This window comes from Halictus rubicundus, chromosome 11, assembly GCF_050948215.1.
Source record: "Halictus rubicundus isolate RS-2024b chromosome 11, iyHalRubi1_principal, whole genome shotgun sequence".
In the NCBI taxonomy this organism is placed as follows: Eukaryota; Metazoa; Arthropoda; class Insecta; order Hymenoptera; family Halictidae; genus Halictus; species Halictus rubicundus.
This window is the reverse complement of record NC_135159.1, coordinates 12,660,338-12,684,522: the sequence shown is the minus strand read 5'-3', so window position 1 is coordinate 12,684,522 and position 24,185 is coordinate 12,660,338. Positions and strand designations below refer to the sequence as shown.

The 24,185-nt window shown below is 42.4% G+C and overlaps 2 protein-coding genes across 2 annotated transcripts; one reads left to right on the top strand and one right to left on the bottom strand.

Moving 5' to 3' along the window:
* Positions 1 to 2: 2 nt before the first annotated feature.
* On the bottom strand, positions 3 to 11,078 carry LOC143359071 (uncharacterized). The gene is made up of 4 exons (XM_076796728.1): positions 11,005 to 11,078; positions 588 to 824; positions 366 to 512; positions 3 to 296 (listed from the first exon to the last, which is right to left on the bottom strand). Exons 1-4 carry the CDS (start codon positions 11,029 to 11,031, stop codon positions 129 to 131), a joined length of 579 nt encoding a protein of 192 aa, XP_076652843.1. The 5' UTR covers positions 11,032 to 11,078; the 3' UTR covers positions 3 to 128.
* Positions 2,905 to 22,479, top strand: LOC143359067 (serine/threonine-protein kinase OSR1). The gene is made up of 9 exons (XM_076796724.1): positions 2,905 to 3,358; positions 9,715 to 9,843; positions 15,445 to 15,857; positions 17,024 to 17,136; positions 17,732 to 17,982; positions 18,141 to 18,306; positions 19,083 to 19,696; positions 20,039 to 20,225; positions 20,405 to 22,479. Exons 1-9 carry the CDS (start codon positions 3,309 to 3,311, stop codon positions 20,480 to 20,482), a joined length of 2,001 nt encoding a protein of 666 aa, XP_076652839.1. The 5' UTR covers positions 2,905 to 3,308; the 3' UTR covers positions 20,483 to 22,479.
* Positions 22,480 to 24,185: the final 1,706 nt, after the last annotated feature.

The window sequence follows — 24,185 nt, the reverse complement described above, 5'->3', positions numbered from 1 at the left end:
TCTTTCTTGTACTTCTTTATTCAAGTACTTCTCAACATAAAAATCCTATGAAATCTGAATAAATTCGATCCTGTTATTATTACAAAGGAATATACATCAGTCTCGTTAAGGATTCGGTAGATCTGGCGTTAATAGTGAACAGCTATGTCGCCGAGGGCTGAGACCGGCCACATGCAGTCGCAGCCGCTGGCGATCTCCTTGGCATAAGGCTCCCAACACTCGCTTTCCCATCGTCGCCTTACCAAGAACAAGGTCTTGCTTCTCTGCACGCAATGAAACCCCGGATTAACGCACTCCTAGAAAAATTAACTGTTTTACATTGTGCTGGTGGATAAGGGGGACGTTGGCCTTGGCCTTTGGTCTACCTGCTTCGTTTTGGCAGTGGCCTGGTCGTTGCCATTCAAAGGGTAATTCTTACAATAGACCTCGTAGTACTGCGGTGGCTGATACTCGTATTCAGAGTCGTCCAGCTGCACCTTTTTAGTGTAAATCTCGCAGAGGTCACGGTACTCCTGCGAACCAGAGGTGGAAGATAAGACCGAGTTCGGGGAAAACGTTTATTTCGAGTCTTTGAGTACAGGACTGACTGGCAGCAAGTTCTTTTTGCCTCTGTCCAATGGTTGTTGGCCGAGCTGTCTGAGCATCTGGTCCTCGGAGTGCTCTTCTTCTGGTAGATAGTCCGAGTCGTAGAGAGGAGATAGAGGATGACGAGGGTGGTAGAGGTACTCAGAATTCCTCGGAGCCCTCTTTGTTACCATGTAGGTGCCGTTGCATCGCTTGCAGAACCCGCGACCTGTCTCTCCCAGATATGCCAAGCTTCCAAACTGTAATTCGAAAAGAGCCAGAAATGTAAAATAGATCGACAATTATAGGATTATAACCAATCGTTGTGTAAAGTATGTAGCCACTTTACAGGGTCCTAGATCTGACTCTCAGCAGATTTCGGAGCATGTTATTTTTCATATGCTGGAATGAGACAATGTACCCGAGCAAAGGGAGCATTAGTCACAACATCTGACTCGACAGAATGAAGTCAGATGATGAATTTGTGTTCCACAGTAAGGAGTATTGAAGAGTCAGAGGGTTCAAGCGTAGCCATCAATGATCGACGATCGTTCTACCGTTTTGTCAGTTACATTATTAAACGACCGATTCACTCCACTTCCATTCCCACTTAGCAGAACCCTCCGCACACGATTTATGCTTTATCAAGTTTGATAGGTCTCCAACGCTGACTGAGACCTCCGTCAAAGCTTGAATTTTAACAGATGACGCAACGCCAGAAAATCTGATTAGAGTACCCCGATGTCAACTGGAACGCCTTCGATTGAAACAACCGCCCAAAGCCCGACCCAGCTATTTCCAAAAAATTGAAAAAAACTCCAAAACATCATTTCCAAAGTACTCAGCTGATTTTAATAATTTTTGTTCCCTTAGTTTGCACGTGAATACTGGGCAATTATGGGTGATAAATTAAGAAAGGTCTACCTAACAATTAGCGACAAAATTACGAAGAATCGTTTACAAGGACTCCAGCTGATTTTAGTAATTTTTTACCATCCCGTAATGCATAATGGGAGATTATGGTCAAGATTAAGAAGAGCGTTCTTTTAAGAAATCATTTTCGAATCAGTGCTGCTCAATTGGTTACAGCGAATTAGGTATAATTAGGCCCGCGGGTTGTCAATGGGTGACGTCACGGATCATGGTAGCGTGTTGATGAATCTTTGAAGACGATGTTAATCCCGCGAAAAACAGTATGAACCGGTCAGCAAGGTCGATCGTGATTGCGCTGACGTGCTCCGCGTCGTACGATATAAATTACTCTTCCCCGTGCCGATCACTATGTTTCGCGGTTCGCCTTCGAGCCGACCATAGTGTCACATAGTATAATATGCCGCCCAGAATGCAGCCGGGGCGAATAAACACGGGCACGATCGATCCTGACGAAGGTAAATCAATATTCGAGTCAACACCGATTTCATAGTAATCTTCTACTCTTCTTATCGAGCACTACGAAGATCGTAATTTTTGTTATCGATTTAAAACGTACAGATTTCGATCATTCAATCTTTGTACCACCTTGAGGGTATATCACGTCATCGTGAATGATCTTATCGACCCACTTACCTGAAATCAAAGTTCCGAAGGTTCAGGATAGAACCGATATTTTGGAAGATCAGAAGAGAGGCTTGCAGGGGATTAGGGGACTTAGGGTAATTCTGCTTCGTTGAATTGATAAGACAGGGAATCGGTTTGTTGTCGATAATCGTTACACGTAACACTGTCCAACACCAACAGCCCCTCCACCTACTCTTTATCGAGCTGGTCCGGTGCTTTATGTTCAAAATTCAACGTCGCACTGGACTGTCCAACAAAACGAGTAAAATATTTATCAATATCTTCGTTAAACCCTTGGTCTCAATCTTGGAAGCAGGAACAACAACAAATAATTTTATAACATTTTTGTTCTATGACTAGAAGAAGAGGTCCAAAAAAGCTCCTCCGTATACTCTTCAACAAACCAGCCAGGAGTACGGAAGAGCCAGCGACAAAAATCAGTATTGCTTAACAAAACAAAACCGACCACTTAACAAAAGCTTTGAAACAATTTCTTTCTCTTCCAGAGAGTACTTCTTAGAAGTTCGCATCAGGTGTCGGAATAGTACCGAAATTAAAAGGCTCATTAACACGTGCAAGGGGCCAGTGGGAGGGGCTAGGAGGAGCAAGGGGGAGGGGTCTCGTCTGCTTGAGGAGAGGTGAGAGGGTAGGGGGGTCAGAGGTGGTCAAGCGTGTAGCGCTATCAACGCTCACGTTTCGCTCGGCGGCAGGTCGGTGTGTGCGGGTAGGTAGTTATCCAATTGACAGTGCCCCCGTCTGACATAGTTCAGTCGTCGTGGAGCTCAGGATGATCCGAGCGCGTCTCCGGCACCAGTGACGAACCCGTGGTATCTCGAGCTTCTACGAAATCGTCCGTTTTCGTCCAGATCGTCTGACATAGTTTCGGGTTTCGCGCGAGCAAAACGGGTCTGGGTTAGGCGATCCGTGATGACGGTCCCCGGGGATCAAGGTCAAAGATTTGACCAAGGTCAAGCGGGGCCGGGTCGTTGGGACCACCGAGAACGAAGTCAAGGTTGACCAAGGTTGTCAGTGAACTGGTTCCATTTTTTTCTTGGCCTCCCACAACGAGGAGAGAGACAGGAATCGCTTTCAGCTGTTCAGAGGCTTTCGAGGAGTCTTCAGGGTTGAGGAGAGGCTCCCGAGACCCTCCCTAGAAAGGGAGATGCGAGAGGGGAGACGGGAGTGACATGGCAGCCGATCTGTACGCGAATGGAGCCGTGAAGTCAACGTCCCCCAGGTGAGATAGGCTGATAAGGGGAGATAAGGGGATCGTGGGTGGTCAGTCGGAAGGTGAGATATTGTGGGAGTACACTGTCGTCGATTGTGGCAGTCAGTCAGTTTCCAGGAGTCAGTCCGAGGGACCCTTTGGATTTTCTCGGTTAGGGGATGGGCTTTTCAGATTGTTGTACCGTTTGGAAACAGTTTGGACAGGGATTGGCCTGCTGAGTGTCTCAGGTAGTCAGTGGTTCTTAACTCTTTGGGATCCTGAGGGTATTCTTGTCTTCCTCCGTAGATTTTTGGAATTTTTTCTTGAGGAGATGGTTTCTAGTATCTTTTAGAGCTAGGAAATTGATGTTATCGTGGAATTCTGGACCAAGTTGAGAACCCCTGTTAGACTCGGGCCTCCTTTAATTTTGTGAAGGACGTGGAACAAGTTTACGGTTTTCTGACATCAGAGGATACCTCGGGCACTTTTATGTAATGCAAACGGACTATTAGGACCGTTCATGTTGTATTTGAGATGGGAACAGTGGTTCTCAATTTGAACCTCAACTATATATATCTCTGCCTCCTACTCAACATTTTGTAGACTTTATTTGTGTAGATATTTCAAACGTTAACCAGAAAAGTATTGTCACTACGAGGTCCAGATGGAAGTTGAGAACCCCTACCGTACTGAGAAAAGATATGATCTCAAGTATGAGATTTAGGGAATTGAACTGGTCAGTGAATGTTTCCTTGGAACCACTTCCACTGTTTGAAAACTACGGTCTATCCAAGATCTGAACAGTGGTTCCCAACCAGTTCGAGCCTCGTCTGAATTCTCGCCTCCCACCGAAAATTTTTGGAGATTTCTTCGAGCGAATGGTTCAACGTGTCGCTTACGGTTACACGATTGTCGTCACCGTGCAATCCAGGTGCAAGTTGAGAGCCCCTGCTCCTCGGACGAAACAACGAAACAGGGATACTAAGATCAACCAAGATTTTCTGAATTTCGGATGAGTCACATGGCAGCGTGATTTCCCTGGTGGTGGTGGTTTTTTCTTTTTTCTGCGGTAATATTCATGACAATGAAACGGTTTAATAGCCGTTACGGCTGTGTCCGAGTTAATAACCAATTGACCCTCGGCCGCTCGAGCAAAGGTTCCATTGATGAGGAGCGCCGCTGGCAAAAAACTCGACCGACCCCCGGTCGAAAAATCATTTTTTTCCGAACTGCAACGACAACGGTGGTTGCACCTCGTCTTGGGGAAGTCGGCCGTGCCGATCCCCGGGGCTGCGACTATAGTTTGTTCGGCAAGAGAATCGAAGACGGATTGTTTGTTTGAAACGTGTAACCTATGTCACTTGACTCTGCCCCAATGCAAAGTCGTTTCAATTATCCGGCATCAGCCATGACTTATTGAAACGCGGCTGCGGCTTGTCTCTTCACGATAACAGGTACTTCGTTCGGTATCAAGCCGTTCAAGGAGACATTTTCTGTCCTCGAGGCGGCGCGTCAGCTGAGCACACGTATGCGCCTATTGTCTTCCCCGAATGAAATTTATTGACGACTCGATCGGCCGAGTGCTGTCCACTCTGTTCCGCCACTTGTAATTTTCCGTCTTGTCGAGCCCGCCAGCTCCGGGTCACGTTCGACCCGGGCTCCGGGCGCGGCGCCCGCGCGGAATCCACGCTGAAAATAGCGCACCATTGTGTGAAATAAATGTCCCTTCAGCGAGCGAACGATTCTTCGAGCAATCTTGCCGTTGGAGATACAAATGGAAAAAGAAACAACAACATTGTTGCTATTTTAACACTAAACCTACCGTGCCTTATAAAAATGACGAGATTGAATTTATTTGGATTTAAAATCCTAAATATATTTATTTAATCGTTTCCCGCGAAAGCATTTTTAAAGCAAATCTGGAACGGTCATTTTGAACGGCGGTGGTTGGTTTTGAGTTAAACAATTGAGCAGTATCGTGTAGTGGAAAATATAATTCGATATGGTAAGCAATTGTTTTTCGATTTGCTGGTGAACACACTTTGTGGAATTTTGAAAAATTATGCGACACTGGGTGTTGCAATTTTTTCCAGCAGTGGTAGAATGTGTAACAATAAATAATCGTGTGTACATAACATCGATCATTTCTCTCTATGATAGTAACGTACTTTTTTTTTTCATTTTAATTGCCCTAATGAAGGCAACAAATTGAATTACCAATCGCCTGCTACACGTACCTCGAAACGGTAGTGTCGATTAAAGAAAAAACAAACACAAACACAAACACAGTTTGCCAGGGTAGTGCTAGTGTCAGTAGTCATCACAGACGACGCGTGATAACAGTTTGGAACGCGCATCATTCGCAGCCGGACGTGCTAAATGCTTCGTTTCCTGGATTTTCAAAAAACGTACTGTCCTAACATTATAACAAACAATTTTTAACGACGAATTGAACGTTTCTCAAAATTACTAAATAAACTCGATCGTGTCGCCGTTTGAAAATGATTCTCAGATAAATAAAAGAGAAATGATTTCGGTGATAAGAAAATGAAAGTTAACGATGCTGCAACGTTACGTGTGCTCGCACAGCTGATCGCCGATGACGCCATATTACGTCACCTGCAGGGAAGCTGTGGCGTCAGGAAACAGTATGAAACAGCGGACATAATCAAAGCTTTTCATTTTATGCGGCATTATTTCCTTGTTAGATTACAAGCATATTTTTATTTACACTTTAAAACATTTTCCAATCTAGCATTTTTTAAACTATATAATCGATAATTTTAATGCACTGAAAAATTCTGAACTGTGGCAAAAGGAGACGAATTTTGTTGCAAATACGTGGACAATTTTGCATTTCGACTTTTGTGGATGGTTTTAATCAAATTTTTATTGACACCTGCATTTTTTACTATTCAGCTCCAATTGTGGTAAAAGTCGACAATTTCGTTGAAAATACGTAGGCAATTTTGCATTTCGATTTTTGTGGATGGTTTTGATTAAATTTTAATTGACATCTTTAATTTTTACTATTCAGCTCCAAATTTAAAATTAAAAAATTAAAAAGTAAAATTAGGTGAAATTAGACGAACTGTGTGTGCGAGGTGAGGAATTGTGCAACCGGTGGTCGAAGAATGGCGGAAGTCAGACGACCATAACGCACGCGAATTTCGTTGAACGATTCGCAGAGAAGAGGCTATTAGATTCGTTTGGTTTAGGGATTATTAATTGATTAATTAAATCCCGAGCCAGAAGGACAGACTACATACGGACTAACAGACAAACTCTTGCACAAATTCTGTCTGCATAAGAATTGGAAAAATATTAAAATCACAAAAAAATTATAATAATAAAATTACACTAAATAAAATTGGAATATCCAAATTGAAATTCACGAACAAAAACGACATGAAATGGAATTGTTTTATAGAATGTTCTCGAGGACTTTCCGCGGGCAAACAAAATGGCGGGGCGTTTTAATTAAATTCGTGATCTACTTTGTTAGCAGAGAGTGCTTTCGTTCGCATATCGGAAATGTAGATTGGAATCAGTTTGACGTTTATGAGTGCCGGGATCGATTGAAATGCAGTTTTATTTCCGTGTTCGTGTGCATTACGGTTCCTTGTTTGTGTGCTTGGCACTGTGCTCCGAAAGTTTCGATTTATCTGCGCTGGCAGGTTGAATCGTTTTCTCTGTTTCACGTGAATCATTGCTAATGGAACGATATCGAGTCGGACAACCGGGACGGAATATTGCTTCGAGTTTCATGGGTTCGTACAAAAATTATAAATTGCAAAATTCAGTGAAACGCAAAATCTTGGAGGTTGTCCTATTTTCTTGAAATTTCGTTTCCGAGTTTTCTCGGAGAGCAACCATCGCGAGGCGAACTATTCGTGCAGTGAACGACCTATTTGGGTTAAATGTTTAATTTGCTGTCCAGAATAGAGACTTTAATTTAAGTTTGCGACGTGCGTGGCGTGCCACCTACATTCATCTCGTCTGACCCCCTCGAATTTTTTATTCCTCACTCTTGGAACCAATTATACTGATGCAATTGACGGAAAACAAACCTAGCATGTACACATACCTTTAGCAGTAATTGTTACAATTAACAAAATCAAATTTAAATAAAACATTGCTGCCAGTGGCCTCTCCAAGGGGGTCGCCATTTTGAAACGGTCTTGAAGGTGAAAACTGTACCTCAGGAAGTTTCCAAATTTTTGTTGAGTTTAGTGTGCAATTGTTGAAACTAGATCCGAGCTAATTAATTAGAGCTGATTTAATTAGATTCGATAGAGTCCGCCATATTGGAACGTAAAGATTTTGCATGTTCGACCACGACCGCGGTTAAAATGGCCGCAGGCGGGAGAGAAGAATTTTTCGCAGATTCTTTTAGCAGTAATTGTTAACAAAATCAAATTTAGATAAGACATTAGTAGCAGTGACTTCTGCAAAGGGGTCGCCATTTTTAAATGGTCTTGAAGGTGAAAACTGTACCTCAGGAAGTTTCCAAATTTTTGTTGAGTTTAGTGTGCAATTGTTGAAACTAGATCCGAGCTAATTAATCAGAGCTGATTTGATTAGATTCGATAGAGTCCGCCATATTGGAATGCAAAGATTTTTCTGGAAAGTATTTTGCATGTTCGACCACGACCACGGTTAAAATGGCCGCAGGCGGGAGAGAAGAATTTTTCGCGGATTCCGTGAACATGTAACAGCTTCCTCGAATTCCGTGCACCAGACGAGAAGCTGCATGATCGTGGAATGCGCACGAGTTCCATGTGTTTAAAGAGACAATTAGATCATGCTGGCGAGACATTTCCAAGAGGATGGATTTAAACCTGTTAGCGAATCGCGAATGACGTACACGAAAGCCCGATATTACCATTCACGGGAACGATCAGATGTTTCTCGCGAAAGTGCCGAACAATGTGCCGTCGCGTCGGCCATTTTCCCTCTGCTATTCGAAAATTTGGTAACGTTAACATACGGAAACGCTTATCTTCCTATTCTTTATTATTAGATTATTTTATTCGTTTATTTAGAATATTCTACTTTCTCAAAAATGTTAATACCCAATTGCAAAAAAAATTGTAGGAAAAATTATTTGGAGGTTAGCACAAAATTTATCAAATTTATCATAAAATGGTCAGACAATCTTCAAACATTGTCCAACATTGTCAAATATTGTCAAACATTGCCAGATATTGTCCAACATTGCCAAACAGCGTTGAATGTTTAAGTAAAATGTAATTTTAAAGTAATTGTAAAAATTTAAAGATGTTCGAGAATTGTTTGATGATGTTCAGTAATGTCGATAGATCATTTCATATTTTTCTGTTTTTATAGAAAGTCTTCTCACACTTTGACAAATCATTATATACTGAGACGATTTTTTAAAACATTTTTAAGAATATTGAACTGAAATTAAGAATTCCTCCGTTTATATGCAACGTGCCGAAACAAATAATGTTGCTCATGTAACGCAGTGGGATTGAAGCCGTTTGACAGCAACAATCGAAGCGGCGTTCGCAAAAATATTTCTGCAGTCCGACTGCAAAACTGTCTTAGCACCGAAGAGGGCCACTGGCTGAAAACATTCAACGGTCCATTTGCTGTCAGATTATTTTTAGATAGCCAGATAGGGTCTACCCCTTGATGCCGGCTAAAAATAGCCGGTAAGGCCAATCCAGCTCCAATTATTCCATTTAGGTATTTAGGTGACAATCGACTGACCGCCAATTTAGAAATATTCCACATGCTGACATCCTAGGGACCTCAGCCAGCCAGCGGCGCGGACCAATGCAAATAATATGTTCGCTGACAGCTCTCGCAAACGCGTTTTGCACTGATACAACAATAAATCTAATCATGCCTTCAGGCGCGTCCCCAAAACGCACGCAAACTTGCCGAAAAATATTTTTTCAATTCTATACATTCATTTCCCCACAATGTTTCATACCACTAAGACTTTATACTATGCTTAAACAATAACATTTGAAAGAACATTTCAAAAAATAGTTTTGCATAATTGGAGCCCGTGGAAAAAAATGTCAAGCAGAAAACGAGCTATTGATTGTCATAAGTATGTTTTTAATAATATCAATTAACCAGAGAGAGAGATTAAAAGTCGTTTGTTTAAATATTTTAGTTATTGCTTTTGTTCATGGAAGACACAGCGGACGAGGGCTACTTGGACGTAATTTGTTTTCCGCGTTGCCGATACGCAATTTTGCCTCGTGACAGTACCGTCGCAGTTAATTAACAATCGAGTAACGAATCGTAATTACCGCGCTCCCGTTTCCAACGGAGTGGCCGAGACGCGAGCATACGGGCGCCCGAGTGTATGCAACCGGTCTGACACGGGTGCGTTTCTGTGTGCGCAGAATTGCGGGCAGCATGAGGCAACGCAAGACAGGGACGCTTGGCGCCGCGGCGCCTATATCTACGGAGGAGGAGCGGCTCAAGTTCCAAGACAACAGGTTCTTGACGACTTTGGTACTCGGCAGAAATAGGTGAGCACCTTTATTGTCCTCGTTAGCGACCCTCTCAAACCCTACGCAATTTCTCAGACCGCGAAGATCAAGGACAATGACGAGTCCCGATACAAATGATTAGACCCCGTTTCCGGGCCCGGGCTAGTCACGTGACCTTTTTCATTCTTGAAGCACGTAAAACCAGTTTTTGACGGTAAGGTAGTCACTCTACCTTATCGCGAATCTACGGAGATCGTTAGTTTTCGAAACATTTTCCGAAAGTGAATTATTTCAAGCTGCTATGAGTCAGTTTTTCCAAAATATTTTCTAGAAGACGATTTGACGAATTTAATTTTGTTACTAAAAAAAGATTGAAAAATTTACGGTACAAGATTTTCGCGTTGTTGTTGTTGTTGTGTTTGCGGTCCGAGGACCGGAATATATTCCTGCGAGCACCAGCAATGGTCGACGGGCAAAATATTTACGTTGGTTTCGCTAATCGCGATAATCGTTCACGGACTCGTTAAAGCCGTACGTGACGCGACGGAATTAGACGGGGGAACACTAAATTTAAGCGCAATTTACGTGGCAAATTAACGCGCACGTTTAACATCCTCTTAAACGAGTTATTGCAGTCCGTGTGTCGCGGCCGACCACGAAGACGTACTAATAATTGAACGGTAAACAACGCGAGTTTTCTTAATGACGTAGCACCACCGTCACGATAATTGAATCTCTCAAAGGCTGCCGCTCGACACTATACGGGGTGTCCCACACCTTAACCTCGTCGAGGACCCCAACCCCGGCGGGTCAACAAACCATTTCCTCGCCGTTATTTTCCCAATTACAAAAAAACAACTTTTCAAACCGTTTTCAAAACGACTATTGCCCAAAACATTTTCGGAAAGTGGAATCGTTTCAAGCCGTTTCCCAAGAGTCAATTTTTTTATTTTCTTAAAAAAAAAGCAATTTTTATAAAGCACTTTATAAAATACAATTTCTTAAAGACATTTTCCAAAAGACAATTTTTTAAAGACATTTCCCAAAAGATAATTTTCTAGACATTTTTTAAAAGACAATTTTGTAAAGATATTTTCTGGAGGCATTTTGTCACGGACATTTTTGTAAATAATTTTTTAACAACGTTTGTAGCGATCTTGAAAATTGTCCGCACCTTTATTTTAATAATGGAGGTCTTACCATTAAAATGTAAATGACTCTGTACATGGTTCCGCTTCCGGTTCCGGTCTCTCGGTTGACAGTGTCGGTTGACGACTGCCAGATCAGCCGTGATCTAGCCGGCTTTATACGGGGTTGCAGCAGGATCGGAATGGTATCATTCCAACCCCGAAAATCCTTCGGCAAACATCGATATTGATAACGCAACAATCGCGTCTATTTTAATCACTGCGGCCATTTAATTGGATTCTCTAATCGCGAACCATCGAGTGGCTCAACTGGGGTTCTTCCCCCTCTCTTTCCCCGACTGTCTCCTGTTCTTCGGGGATTTCCTCCCTTCCGACAATAATAAATCATTATTGATAAATATAACGCGGATTTTTCAAAATTTGTCTGCTGCATTTAAAAATTCAACACTAGGTTTAAAATGACGGGTTCTAATATTTTTAATTTACGATTATTGAGATTGTGAAGATCTTATTTCCTTGGGTATATATTATTTAAAAAATGGCTGAAAACTTGGATAGACACGTTCTTCTCATTTTTATAAAGTAATGTAAAATACTCGCTTTTAATGCCCCGTAAACCTAGTGTTAAATGGAGTAGACATTTATTTCGTACACGATTAATTTATTTACAATAAATTACAACAATATTCAACGACCCCCATCTTCTTGATCCGAGTTCATTTTTCCTAAATTGTACAATTGACGAGATATTTATCAATTGTTATGCGATATTATCATGTTTCTATGCAACTCGGCATTTCCCGCACAATTTCCCTCTGCCCCTGCGAGCGACGTCCTAATTGGCACGTTACCGAACCCCTGCGCACCGCAACCCGCCCATTTCTCCAGCTTTCTCGCTCTTTCGCCTTTCCCCTCCCCTCCTCTTCCGCCGAATAAGCGAGTCTCTTCTCGATACACGCGAGAGAGCGACGACGACGACGACGACGACGTTGGTAGCGGAGCTCTCTTCAATTGCTAATCGTGGCGAGCGTGTGCTGTCGACCAAGTTTATGGTGGGATTCCGCTTTGACGGACGGGCCAGGATTAGCCTTATAATATCGCGGTCACGTATCGCGCGAATGTGCTCTCTCCTATCTCTCTTTCTCTTTTTCTCCCTCTCTCCCTCTCTCTCTTTTTCTGTTTCTCTCTCTCTCTCCGAAAAGAAGAAAAATTGTTATAGCGGAACACGCCACACTGCAGTGCTTAACGCCGGATAAATCGTAATCCCTGGCTACTGGACGCACACACGCGTGATACGTGAGTAAACCGACCGTGATATTCCGTGAACCCACCCGGGTGAACCCCTCCAGGGACGTTCGTTAATATTTCCGACTGCATAATTCGAAATACAACGCGGTTTTCGCGCACACGACCACGCTCGATGCAGGCTTAATCGACTCAAGGACGAATTTTTTGGGAACAGTTCAGTTTCTCGCCGGTTGTGTACGCCAGAGGCTCTCATTTTATTTTTAGAGTCTTGATTTTGAGAGGGTTGAAAAGTGGGAGGGGGGTCATTGGGACATTTTTTTTCTAAAAAAGCAACGGTTGTACGACTTTGCAATTTTGTGGATTTGTTCAACAGTCTTCGAAGACCGTTTGCGAATTTTTTCGAGCAAAAATAACGGTCCGGTCGAAAGTTATAAAAACCCGAACGCGGTAGTCCCTATTGAAAGTAAGGGATTGGGAAATGGTGTGGTCATAGAAATTTTTTTTCTCAAAAAGCAACGGTTGTACGACTTTGCAATTTTGTGGATTTGTTCAACAGTCTTCGAAGACCGTTTGCGAATTTTTTCGAGCAAAAATAACGGTCCGGTCGAAAGTTATAAAAACCCGAACGCGGTAGTCCCTATTGAAAGTAAGGGATTGGGAAATGGTGTGGTCATAGAAATTTTTTTTCTCAAAAAGCAACGGTTGTGCGACTTTGCAATTTTGTGGATTTGTTCAACAGTCTTCGAAGACCGTTTGCGAATTTTTTCGAGCAAAAATAACGGTCCGGTCGAAAGTTATAAAAACCCGAACGCGGTAGTCCCTATTGAAAGTAAGGGATTGGGAAATGGTGTGGTCATAGAAATTTTTTTTCTCAAAAAGCAACGGTTGTGCGACTTTGCAATTTTGTGGATTTGTTCAACAGTCTTCGAAGACCATTTGAGAATTTTTTCGAGCAAAAATAACGGTCCGGTCGAAAGTTATAAAAACAGGAACGCGGTAGTCGCTATTGAGAGTGGAGTTGAGAAATGGTGTGGTCGTTAAAAATTTGTTTCTTAGAAAAAAAGTAGATGTACGAATTTTCAATTTCGTGGATTTGTTGAACAGTTTGGAGGGGCCGCTTGTGAATTTTTCCGAGCAGAAATGCCGGCTCGGTCGAAAGTTATAAAAGCCCAAGCGCGGTAGTTGTTATCGAGAGTGCGTCGTCTGGCAGTCTCGAGTAGAAGGAACAAAGAATACCGAGCAATTAAAGAGATCGCTCGGGTTTAAAAGTTATTACGTGTTGGCTCCGTTCCTTTCTCGAAGAAAGAGACCAACCGGCTGTTTAATGAATCGGATTGGGTTGGTTCGCGTGGGTTGCGTCGACGCTTTGTCCACGCATTTATTTTGACAAGATTACATGTAATGGAGACTTAATAAACACATCGCCGTGGCCTCCTTAATGTAATATGGCCCTATTGCGCGCGCCATTTACAGAGGCGAACCAGCAGCACAATCTTCGGGAAACACGCTTCCTTATCTGTACTCTTGGTACTCCGAGAACACGGTTTCTGTACAATGCGGTACTTTAAAACACGGTTTCTAGGTAATAGTAAAGAGATTATTTTGAGAATATTCTTTTCAAATGGCCATTTTGGGAAGACTATTTTATGGGGACCATGTAGGGGAGGGCATCTGGAAAGACTATTTTAAGGAGACCATTTTGGAAAGACCGTTTCGGGAGAACTGTATCATGGGGGCCATCTTCAAGGGACTACTTCGCAGGGACTATTTTAAGAGGACTATTTTAGAGAAACAAGTCTCCAAACTCCTCTTTATGGCACCACTGAGCATACGGCATGTTACTATATTTTACACCTCTAATCCAATATACCAACACGCTCGCAATAGTTTCCCACTCCCACTCTGCTCTATCCACCGCAATGTTGCATGAATTGCCCCGTCATACTTCAACCCTCTTGCCAGCGCAGTAGCGTAGCATTCCGGTGGGCCCCTTAGCGCCTCATTTCCATCCTCGTGGCACAAAACGAAATAAAAATGTCAGACACAGAAATTCGTAACCGTTAAACAATTACTGAACCTTTTAACAATTTCCCGGGTTATTTACAAAACATTTTTACAAACAAATTCTTGAATATACTTTTCAAGCCCATCGTCAGAGGATGTATACTTCGTCGAACAACGATTGGGATGCCGCGGGTCAGAACGGACCCGGGCACAGTAACTCGCCACTAAAATCAAGAGATCGAAAACATTTTTGACGTGTATACACGACATCCAAAATTCTATTGCGGTGCGGTCAACGTTAACGAATTGTTAATTTCTTATCGAATGAAAATGTAATTATTTCTCATTTCGCTTTCCTTTTTTCGTAAAATTTATAACAGCGGCATTCGGCCCGCATTCGACGTACATATTCGTCATTGAGGGATTCTTAAAATTAAATGCCACAGGCCGGCAGGCATTTGGCCTTGACTGTCACGCTATGTTATCCTGTGCCTTTTTTCTAGTCATTTTACGTCTTAAATAAGTAAGTAATCAATTAAAAATGCATACCACCGTGTTTGTACATGTCTTTGCTACGTCTGTATAGAGCCTTTTTTTCGATACGAACACTAAATCCCTCGAAATTAAGAGAGTCTTTCAGGGGCAGCCATCTTGTGACGTCATACTTGCTTCAGAATTCGAATTTTCTGCCGAATATTACAAGTTACTCCACGATGAGGTAGAAATTCGCAATTTGGGCTCTATACAGACGTAGATTGGACTTTTAGGAAACACAATTGACCACTTCTAAACTGCTCATTGCAATATTGAAGCGGCAGTCTGTCCAGATTTTGACCCTTGCGTACGTATATGGATTTCAAACCATGCCGGCCCCCTTAACCCTTAGCACTCGAATGGTGACTGTAAGGCACCACTAAAAATTGCTGTGTGTCATTATTCAAAATACTTTTCAAATTATTAAATTTATTTGTATTCAATAAATTACTAAACATTTCAGTATTGTAGGATAAAAATTGCACAATTTTCGTATGTATAACATGAAAAATAAATATATATATAGAAGGGAAATATTCTAGGTCGAAAGAAATGTTTTGTTTCGGGATTAAAATAGCTTCGAGTGCAAACGGGTTAACTGGTCAACAACAGCATTCGGAATACCCAGGATCTTCCCGGAAATTCCATAAGGTAGTTTGGAGTCTGAAAAAGAAAAATGTAAAAAATGTTCGCACACTGTTCGCAGGAAAATCTCGCCGGACGTGTTGCCGTCGTGTTCCCCCGGCATTTTCCGTCAGCGTTCGTTCCGCGCCGCGACGCCGCCGCCAAAGAGCGTCGCCACGAGCTCGGACACGAGCGCAGCTCCCACCACCGGGGCTCCACCCCCTACCAGCACCTCGGCGACAGTGGTAACGACGACGTCGAACAGCCACGAGCGCGCAGGCGCCAACACGAACGGTCCACGTGAGCCGAAAACGCCGAATAACAGTGGCCGCTCGAGGAGCGGCGTGTTACTGCTCACGCGGGGCGCCCGGGGTGCCAGCAAGCACGCGCGCCTTGGCACGGCACTGGCGAACAAAATGGCGTCCTCGAGCTCCACCACGGTCGTGCAGGGCTGGCCGAATACCAAGGACGACTACGAGCTCAAAGAGGTTATCGGTGAGTAACGTCGACGATCGGTTTCTACGGTACCTGACGCGGCCGGGTACCTTTTTCTACGTCGGCCCTGAGCCACGGTTTACCCGCCGCCAACGGATCCTGACCCGCGATCAACCGGGTAACCCGACGACGAGCTGCCCCCCTGACGTTACTCGCCTAACAACGTCGCCCGACGAACGTTACATAAAAAGAGCAGATCGAGGATAGACGCGACGACGGATCGCCAGCGGGACCCGAACCTCTGTCCTATCCGTCTCGCGTTTATGCCAACCCGTCTCGCTTCTGCTACCCGCTGCCCGTTTACCGTCTCCCTCGCACCCGCCGTCGTATACCGGTGCGCGACACGTCCTAACCTAGTTAACCTGACGCAGAACCGACCACCCGCTATGTACCTCCGTACATTTACCAGAACCACTGATCTTTAACTTCGAAACCAATCACCTGTACGATCCTTGTCAATGCTAACATAAATCACCGTCTTTCGTTGGAGGTCCCAAGGACCGATTTCTACCTGAATACAAATTGATCATTGGGGGTGCTGCATTGTAATTGAGGTTTTACAGGTTAGAGGAGTTACCTGTGGTTGGGTTGGGTGATCCAATTCTTTTATGGAAGCATGATTTTGCGAATGACAGTGGGCAATTCCCTCGAGTACTTATAACCCACTCGGACCTCCGAATATTTGTTCGAATTTGTGTAATAAATTGTAATTGACAGAAAAATTGACTTTTCAAATTATATAGAAAAATCGCCAATATAAAATTTAAAGAGATTATTGTTGTATACTACGTTTGGAGATAGTTTGACTTGCAGGGAGAATTTGTAAGTTTTCTGAGAGAAAAGTTTGCAAAATACGGCGGATTTTGCGATTTTAGAATACGTTTGATACCTCCCTGGAGTTTAAATACCGGGAACGAGGAGTTTGTTTGATTAAAATCGTTTCGAAAAATCATGCGAGCTAATCTGTTGGTACGCGTCGGTATGATTTATTGTGAGCGTCATACGGGGACGTCATGACCTAGACTGTGACGTGTTATGACGTCATAGTGTACTAGAGGACTTAATTCGAATTAACGAGAAATATTTGCGCGAGACGGAATTTTTTTCACGTTCGACTTTTTTCCGGCTGTTTCGGGACTTTATATTTGACGCGAAATTTTTTGCAGGTGTGGGAGCAACAGCAGTGGTGCATGCAGCGTTTTGCATTCCTCGACAGGAAAAATGTGCAATCAAAAGAATAAACCTGGAGAAATGGAACACAAGCATGGACGAGTTGCTGGTTAGTATCGGTCGCGGTTTCATTTTCGTCGGGGGAGCAGAACGGTTCGCAAAAATTCGTCGGCTGATAACGCATCGACGCACGATTATCAAAATTATCAGTCGCGGAATACCGAGAATTAAACTTCTCGGCCGCCGCGATAACGGGCCGGCATTGTTCGATAAGATAACGCACCAATACTTGTCATAATTAGAATAATATTGGTATCGATATTCATAGAAAATTTATCTCAATACCCAAAAAATTCGGAAGAAAAAAAACAAATATGTCCTCCAGGACTCGAACCCGGGCAGTCCGGGTCACAGTTTACGAACTACTCACGGGGACCGTTTATGAAATCTCGTTTGCAGTTGCTTAATAATGGTATGAATGCTACTCTATATTACTTAAATATTTGAGATAGCTTTTCATAACAATGAATGTCTGGATGTTGACACAAATATTAATAAACGCCATATTTAACACTAGATTACAGAACTGGTCCAAACGACGAGTATGGAATTGGAATAAATTATTTATAGTCCTGGATAATCCTAGTTTTAAAATAATAATGAAGTGGGACGGAATACTTGAAAGCCTGTTTGTTTATTAACAGAAAGAGATTCAGGCAATGTCGTCATGCAACCACGAGAACGTGGTCACGTACTACACATCTTTCGTGGTGAAGGAAGAACTGTGGCTGGTACTCAGGTTGTTAGAGGGTGGGTCCCTGCTGGACATAATCAAGCACAAGACGAGAACCACGAACTGCAAGCACGGGGTGTTCGATGAAGCCACGATAGCGACGGTATTACGAGAGGTGCTCAAAGGCCTGGAATATTTTCACAGTAACGGGCAGATACACAGGTACCGCCGGCAAATTACTATTTTCCTGTACTCTTGATCTCTTGTAATTGTTAATCGTACATCGAGAAGAGTACCAGAGATTTTTACGCTATCAGGAAAAAAATGAATTCAAATTCACTTGTATGCATAGACAAATTTTAATAACAGAATAATATTAGGGACATAAAAGCCGGTAATATCCTACTAGGAGAAGATGGCACGGTACAGATAGCTGACTTTGGGGTCAGTGCTTGGCTTGCGACAGGTCGTGATCTGAGTAGACAGAAAGTCAGACATACGTTTGTAGGGACACCGTGCTGGATGGCACCAGAGGTCATGGAGCAGGTGAGAGAGGAAAGTAACATTACAACTTCTTAGCTTGCGTTTTTGTGTCTATATTTGGTCTTGCATTTGTTAGGCTCTTAAAATGATTCGTTAGGAGATAGAGGCTTCACCAATATATATTTCTTTTGCCGCTGGTTTACTTTCATTTTCAAACACGCACACAAATACATACATACATACGTATATACATAGATACATACACACGGGCCCCTCTTATCAATGGTAATAAATATTCAAGTGTGTCCACGTTGATATGTCCCTCCGTCAGGGCTTGAAAACTGTTGTTACAATATCCGTTTTGGTTCTTAGAACAGTTACGGAGAATCTTTATTTCGATTAACTATTATGAACAGGCTGGGGATTTTTATGCAAAATAAAAATTGTTTGTATTAGTTACAAGCTACACAGGAGAACAGCATTCATTTCTTTCTTAAAAATTTCATCGAGTTGAAAATAATACAATACTTTTTTTTTCTTAATTCTTTAAATGTTTTTACTGTTTTGTACTTGACAAAACCTGCTGCTTATGTACAAAATCTGTATTTTCGGAACCGTTTCAAGCCCTGTACCCTGTCCAGCATGCAACGACAAATAGAGGTTCTATTACATATGTTTTGCGCGATACTTTGCTGCGTAGCGCAGACTTTCTATGACAGTCGGTCGGCTTAGGTAACGCATGCTCGAGTAAAAGACGCACGTTCTAATCAGAGGTATTGCCGTTCCAGTCCCAGCCAATCCCTGGTAAAATCAATTATGATATGCACATAACTTTTTAGGACCATGGGTATGATTTCAAAGCAGACATCTGGTCGCTCGGGATCACGGCCATCGAGATGGCAAGTGGCACAGCTCCGTACCACAAATACCCTCCCATGAAGGTGCTGATGTTGACGCTGCAGAACGATCCACCGACCTTGGACACCGCGGCGGATGACAAGGATCAGTACAAAGCCTACGGCAAGACATTCCGGAAGATGATCGTGGATTGCCTGCAGAAGGACCCGACCAAAAGACCGACGGCGACGGAGCTCCTCAAGCATCCTTTCTTCAAGAAAGCGAAGGACAAAAAATATCTGCAACAGACCCTGGTAGCAATCGGTCCAAGTTTGGAGACTCGTGTGCAGAAAGCGTCGAAAAGGCAGCCTGGCACTTCCGGTCGTCTACACAGAACGGTCACAGGAGAGTGGGTATGGTCCTCCGAAGAGGAGGAGAGTGGTGCATCGAGTGGTGACGAAGGCAAGGAGGCGTTACCTGTGAACACCATAGAAAACCCTAGCAGCGAGGATGAGCCGGAGGAAGAGGACTATGGAATAGTGAAACTGGCACCCAGCCAGCTGGTCGTGCAACACACTGAGCAGAACGTTCCCATAAACTTGGTGCTAAGATTACGGTATGTGGTGTTACGGTAGTTAACGCTAGGTTTACGGAGCATTGACTATTTTGTCCACCTTGAATATTCCCGTTAATTGTAATAATATGGGAAAATGATTACATGAAAGACCTACCTTTAGACATACCAATACATTTTTATTAAAATATTAGAATGCGTAATTTTGACGCAGCCCGTAAGCCTAGTGTTACTTGTTTTCCTGTTGTACCATAACCCTTGCGTTCCAGACGACCCGAGAGCTACTTCACTATGGAAGACAAGCCTGAGTACGCATCCCCTAAGTCCTATTCATCCCGTAACCTTCGACAGTGACACGATTCTAGCAGAATCGCTTACTTTCAGAAACCAGAAACGAGAACTCAATGACATTAGATTCGAGTTCGCTGTTGGCGTAGACTCTGCTGAAGGGATTGCAGCGGAGCTGGTCGGGGCAGGCCTGGTAGATGGCAAGGACATTGTTGTTATAGCAGCCAACCTGCAGAAGCTTATAGACAGCGCCGGCCAGCTGCGGACAGTTACGTTTTCACTGGTTAGTGTCGCTTGTCATGAATCAGGGACATTTATGCAACGGTTCACGTATCTGTCCATCATTCTAACCCTTCGCACTCCTAAGGTACTACCTTGGCGGTGCGAGTGGTTGATATTAGATTACGAAGTGACTTTTCTGGTGTTTCGCTCCTGTAGAAATTATGCTGTCTCTCCTTACAGAACTCTGGTCACGCGGCCAATGAAGTGCCCGACGACAAGGCGTTAATAGGATTTGCTCAGATCTCCATTACCGATTAGGCGACGCGTGCGACGCATGCGTTCTGAGGCTACCGTTCTTTTAACCGGCGTTCAGAGAATGGGAAGTATCAAAAGCTCTTCGGATCGGTTCAAACGAACCACGGGGAACAACAACACGGGGACAACTCTGGGAGATTGAGGAATTCGCAAGCACACCACCACCCTCTCTACGCCGCACCACTTTTCACACAGCTTTTGCTACTTTCACTTCTTCCTCGGAGTTGTAATCGACGACGTTGGGTGCAGGGTACACACGCAGGAGAGAGATAGCTTTGCAATGTGGTACTCGGAACGTGGAAAAAGTTAGATGATAAAGAGACAGAGAAAGAGAGAGACACACACCGTTCTTTCAGGAGACACACGAATTTATTGACAGCGCGAGGAAACGTGTTTTCGAGGACAGCCCTGTTGCTACGAGAGACCAACCACAACCACCGGGGACATCTAATAAAGGAATAACAGAAAAAGAAAAAAGAAAGAAAGAAAGAAAGGCTACTATTTTTAATAGAGATATGTGACTTCGAGTGACGACAGAGACTAGCGATACTACTTTATACATAACATTATAGGTTCTAGAGAAATTCTTATCGAACGGCTAGTGAGACAATTTCTTGAGTTTCGCCATAACGAGTGACCGTAGCAAGAGGGTTGAATTTTTAATCCCTGAACTGATAACGCCGACTATGGTTTTAACGTATGGAACTTATGCTTTTATGCACATACAGACAAACAGAGAGAAGACCCCAGAGACACACACATATACACTTATACATAATTTTTAAAAAACGCAAACAGAGAAAATATGGAACATTGGGACAGTTTATCGAACTGTGCCGGTCAACGTTTCCACTTGCTCTAATCATTAATGGCTGTAGTTCCATATATTCTGAACCCTATATCACTCATACCGCATTGATGACTGTAAATATTAGTAATCGAGTCGTTTGTTAAGTTTATCATTGTTAAGAGACACACACACACGTATACACAACAATCACACGGACGCTGCAAGGCTAATTTCAAATAACTAAGTGAAAAAAGAAGAAACTCTCCGGAAGGTGCTTAAAAAAAACATCCGACTTACTTATTTGAAATACCAGACATGCATTCTTTGTACGACTAAGGATATACAAGAGGAAAACAAAAAACATGATACACGCTGGAACAAACATGTTTAACGCATTGTGTACTAAAGCAGTCACCAGTTTCCTGTATTATATATATAGAAATTTGTTAGCGTATTTTCCGTATGCTTTAATGCTACAGGATCCGTAGAACACGCAAAAGTACTAATGGAACGTGTTTTGTACTTAATTAAATAGTGTTAAATGATAGCGGATTTATGAGAGAGAGCGAGCGAGAGAAAGAAAGGAAGAAAGAAAGTATGATTTTTCCAGGCATCGTGGAAAATCGTAGAAAACTGGGCGCAAATGCTTTTCGAAAAATCTGTCGACCCTTTGCAGCTTTACTTTCGATCAGGATCAATATTAAACCTATTTATCTATATTCCGAAGTCGAGTACGACGGTCTCGGTGTTGATCCTTTGCACTTGGTCCAATGTAGTTGTATTTAACAGGGGATCTAAACAATAACATTGTAATCTTGAGTCGTTGTTTAAAGTGCTTGAACAAAGTTGTTCGCCAGCCTGGGAAGCATCACAGAGTGCAAGGGGCACAGGACTGTTGTTGAATCATGCGAATCATTGCCTGATGCGGGACAGAAGGTAAAAGGTGAAGGGTTGACAAGCACAGTAAATAAAACGTGTCTTAACTCAACTTAATGTCGTTTTTTGGAATTGCAAAATTCGGGGATCTACATATATGTGCAGCGAGTAAATTATTGTAATTAGTTCGCCGTCGGTGGATTGTAATTTTGATGTTTATCGATCGAGGAGAAACATCTTTTCAAGAGACGTTATCACAGAAAAACAAATCTGTTTGATTTGAATATTTATTGCTTGAAAGGGGTTACGTGAATAAAGCCTACGATTAATCTGATTGACGACATTTTTTTTTAAATCGAGATATTCCTTCGTTGAACTCCTGAGAGAAACCAAAAACGCTTTACATCAATCACTTTTGTATAGATACGAATTATCTGTTCATATTTTTCGTGAATTTTGTAAGTGGGAAAATAATGGTCACAGGGTTTCGAATATTTTTTGGCTGTTTTTGTTATTTATTCTTCTGATTATAATAGACAATTGAACGATTATTTATTCTCTCGAAATTTGAATTAAATTCTCGCGATGAATTTAGAAGCGAGTATATTGCATGGCGCTAATTTAAGTCGAATTTTAGACTAATTATCTCACAGTGCCTTAGTTCTCCATAGGAAGTGAAATTTTTAATACCTAGGTAGCTCGCGGATTGTAGTCCATTCGAAGATAAGAATTGTGGACAATTAAACTAGAGGATTCACTTGTGTAGCAAATGAAACCTGACCCCTTTAATTAGACTTTCGAGCAGAATTATTTACATTTAAATATGATACAGATAATAAAGTGTATTGAAATTGTAGTGGTCATGGTTTCTATCGTTTCTCCTTTATATGATCCTGTAGAAAATATTTTATAACAAATTGATTGCTCTGCATTTCCAAGGCACTGCGCAGAATTCTTTTTTACCAAGCTAGTTAAAATCTATGTTACAGTTTTATGAGGTTCTACAATTTAACCAGTCTTTTGCCATTTTGCTGTCGCTGTAGAACGTTTCCGAATCGTTTATGTTACCAGAGAGGAAATGCAGGTTCTGGCCCAGGCTAAAAAGTTGATGCAGGTTCTGTTCCAGGCTAAAAAGATGATGCAGGTTTTGTTCCAGGCTAAAAAGATGATGCAGAAAAGTGGGGACACTAAAACCCCGAGCGTGAGCACTCTTATTTCCTCTCGGCTGCAACAATTGATTATCACGAATTAATAAAATTTGAGTTGCAATTCCTTATGCTAGATGGCGACACAAGACACTCGGAAATGTCCCACAGCGACAACAAAATTGCAAAAGAACGATTAAATAGTAGAACTACATATATAAAACAGTCTTTAGCCCGGTCGGTAAGAAAAAATTCTGCTAGGTGATTGCATAAATATTCAGTGTCTTGTTTAAATGCACATACAATTGATAATAATACGATGCAGAAATCAAGACAGTTAATTTCGTAACTTAGAACTCAGTACCTTCGACTCTCAATTTAAAATTTAAAGTGTGAAGCATCTAAATTTCAAATACAACGTCGGTTAGGTTTCAGCCATTTAAAATTTCTAATTTCTATATAAAGGTTGCATCAAAATCATACTTATTTCTTGAATAGACGTAAACAACGAACTGAAGCGAATATTTCAGCACACGTAGCTGAACACACGTATGTAGCGGGTTACAGTCGGCCAGGCCCCACTTAGTAACACCAGCCACTTGAATCATAGTAAGCTTGTCCAGGCACGCCTGAACCTGCACGGACCTGCTTTCAGAGAAGCATGACGTTCAAAACCTGACTCATGGGAACCCGTCGCATCGAATTCCTGTAGCCTCTACCACGAGGACCTCTTGCAATCGTAAAAAGCGCTAAAAAAATTGTATCCCAACTGATTCACAAGTGTCTTTCGTTTACAGTTAATTTACAATTCGATACTCTTCATTATTTATTCAAAATTGTTAGAAGCATCATGGACTTAATAGGAGTAGATGAAATGTGTAAAGAAAATTTTTTA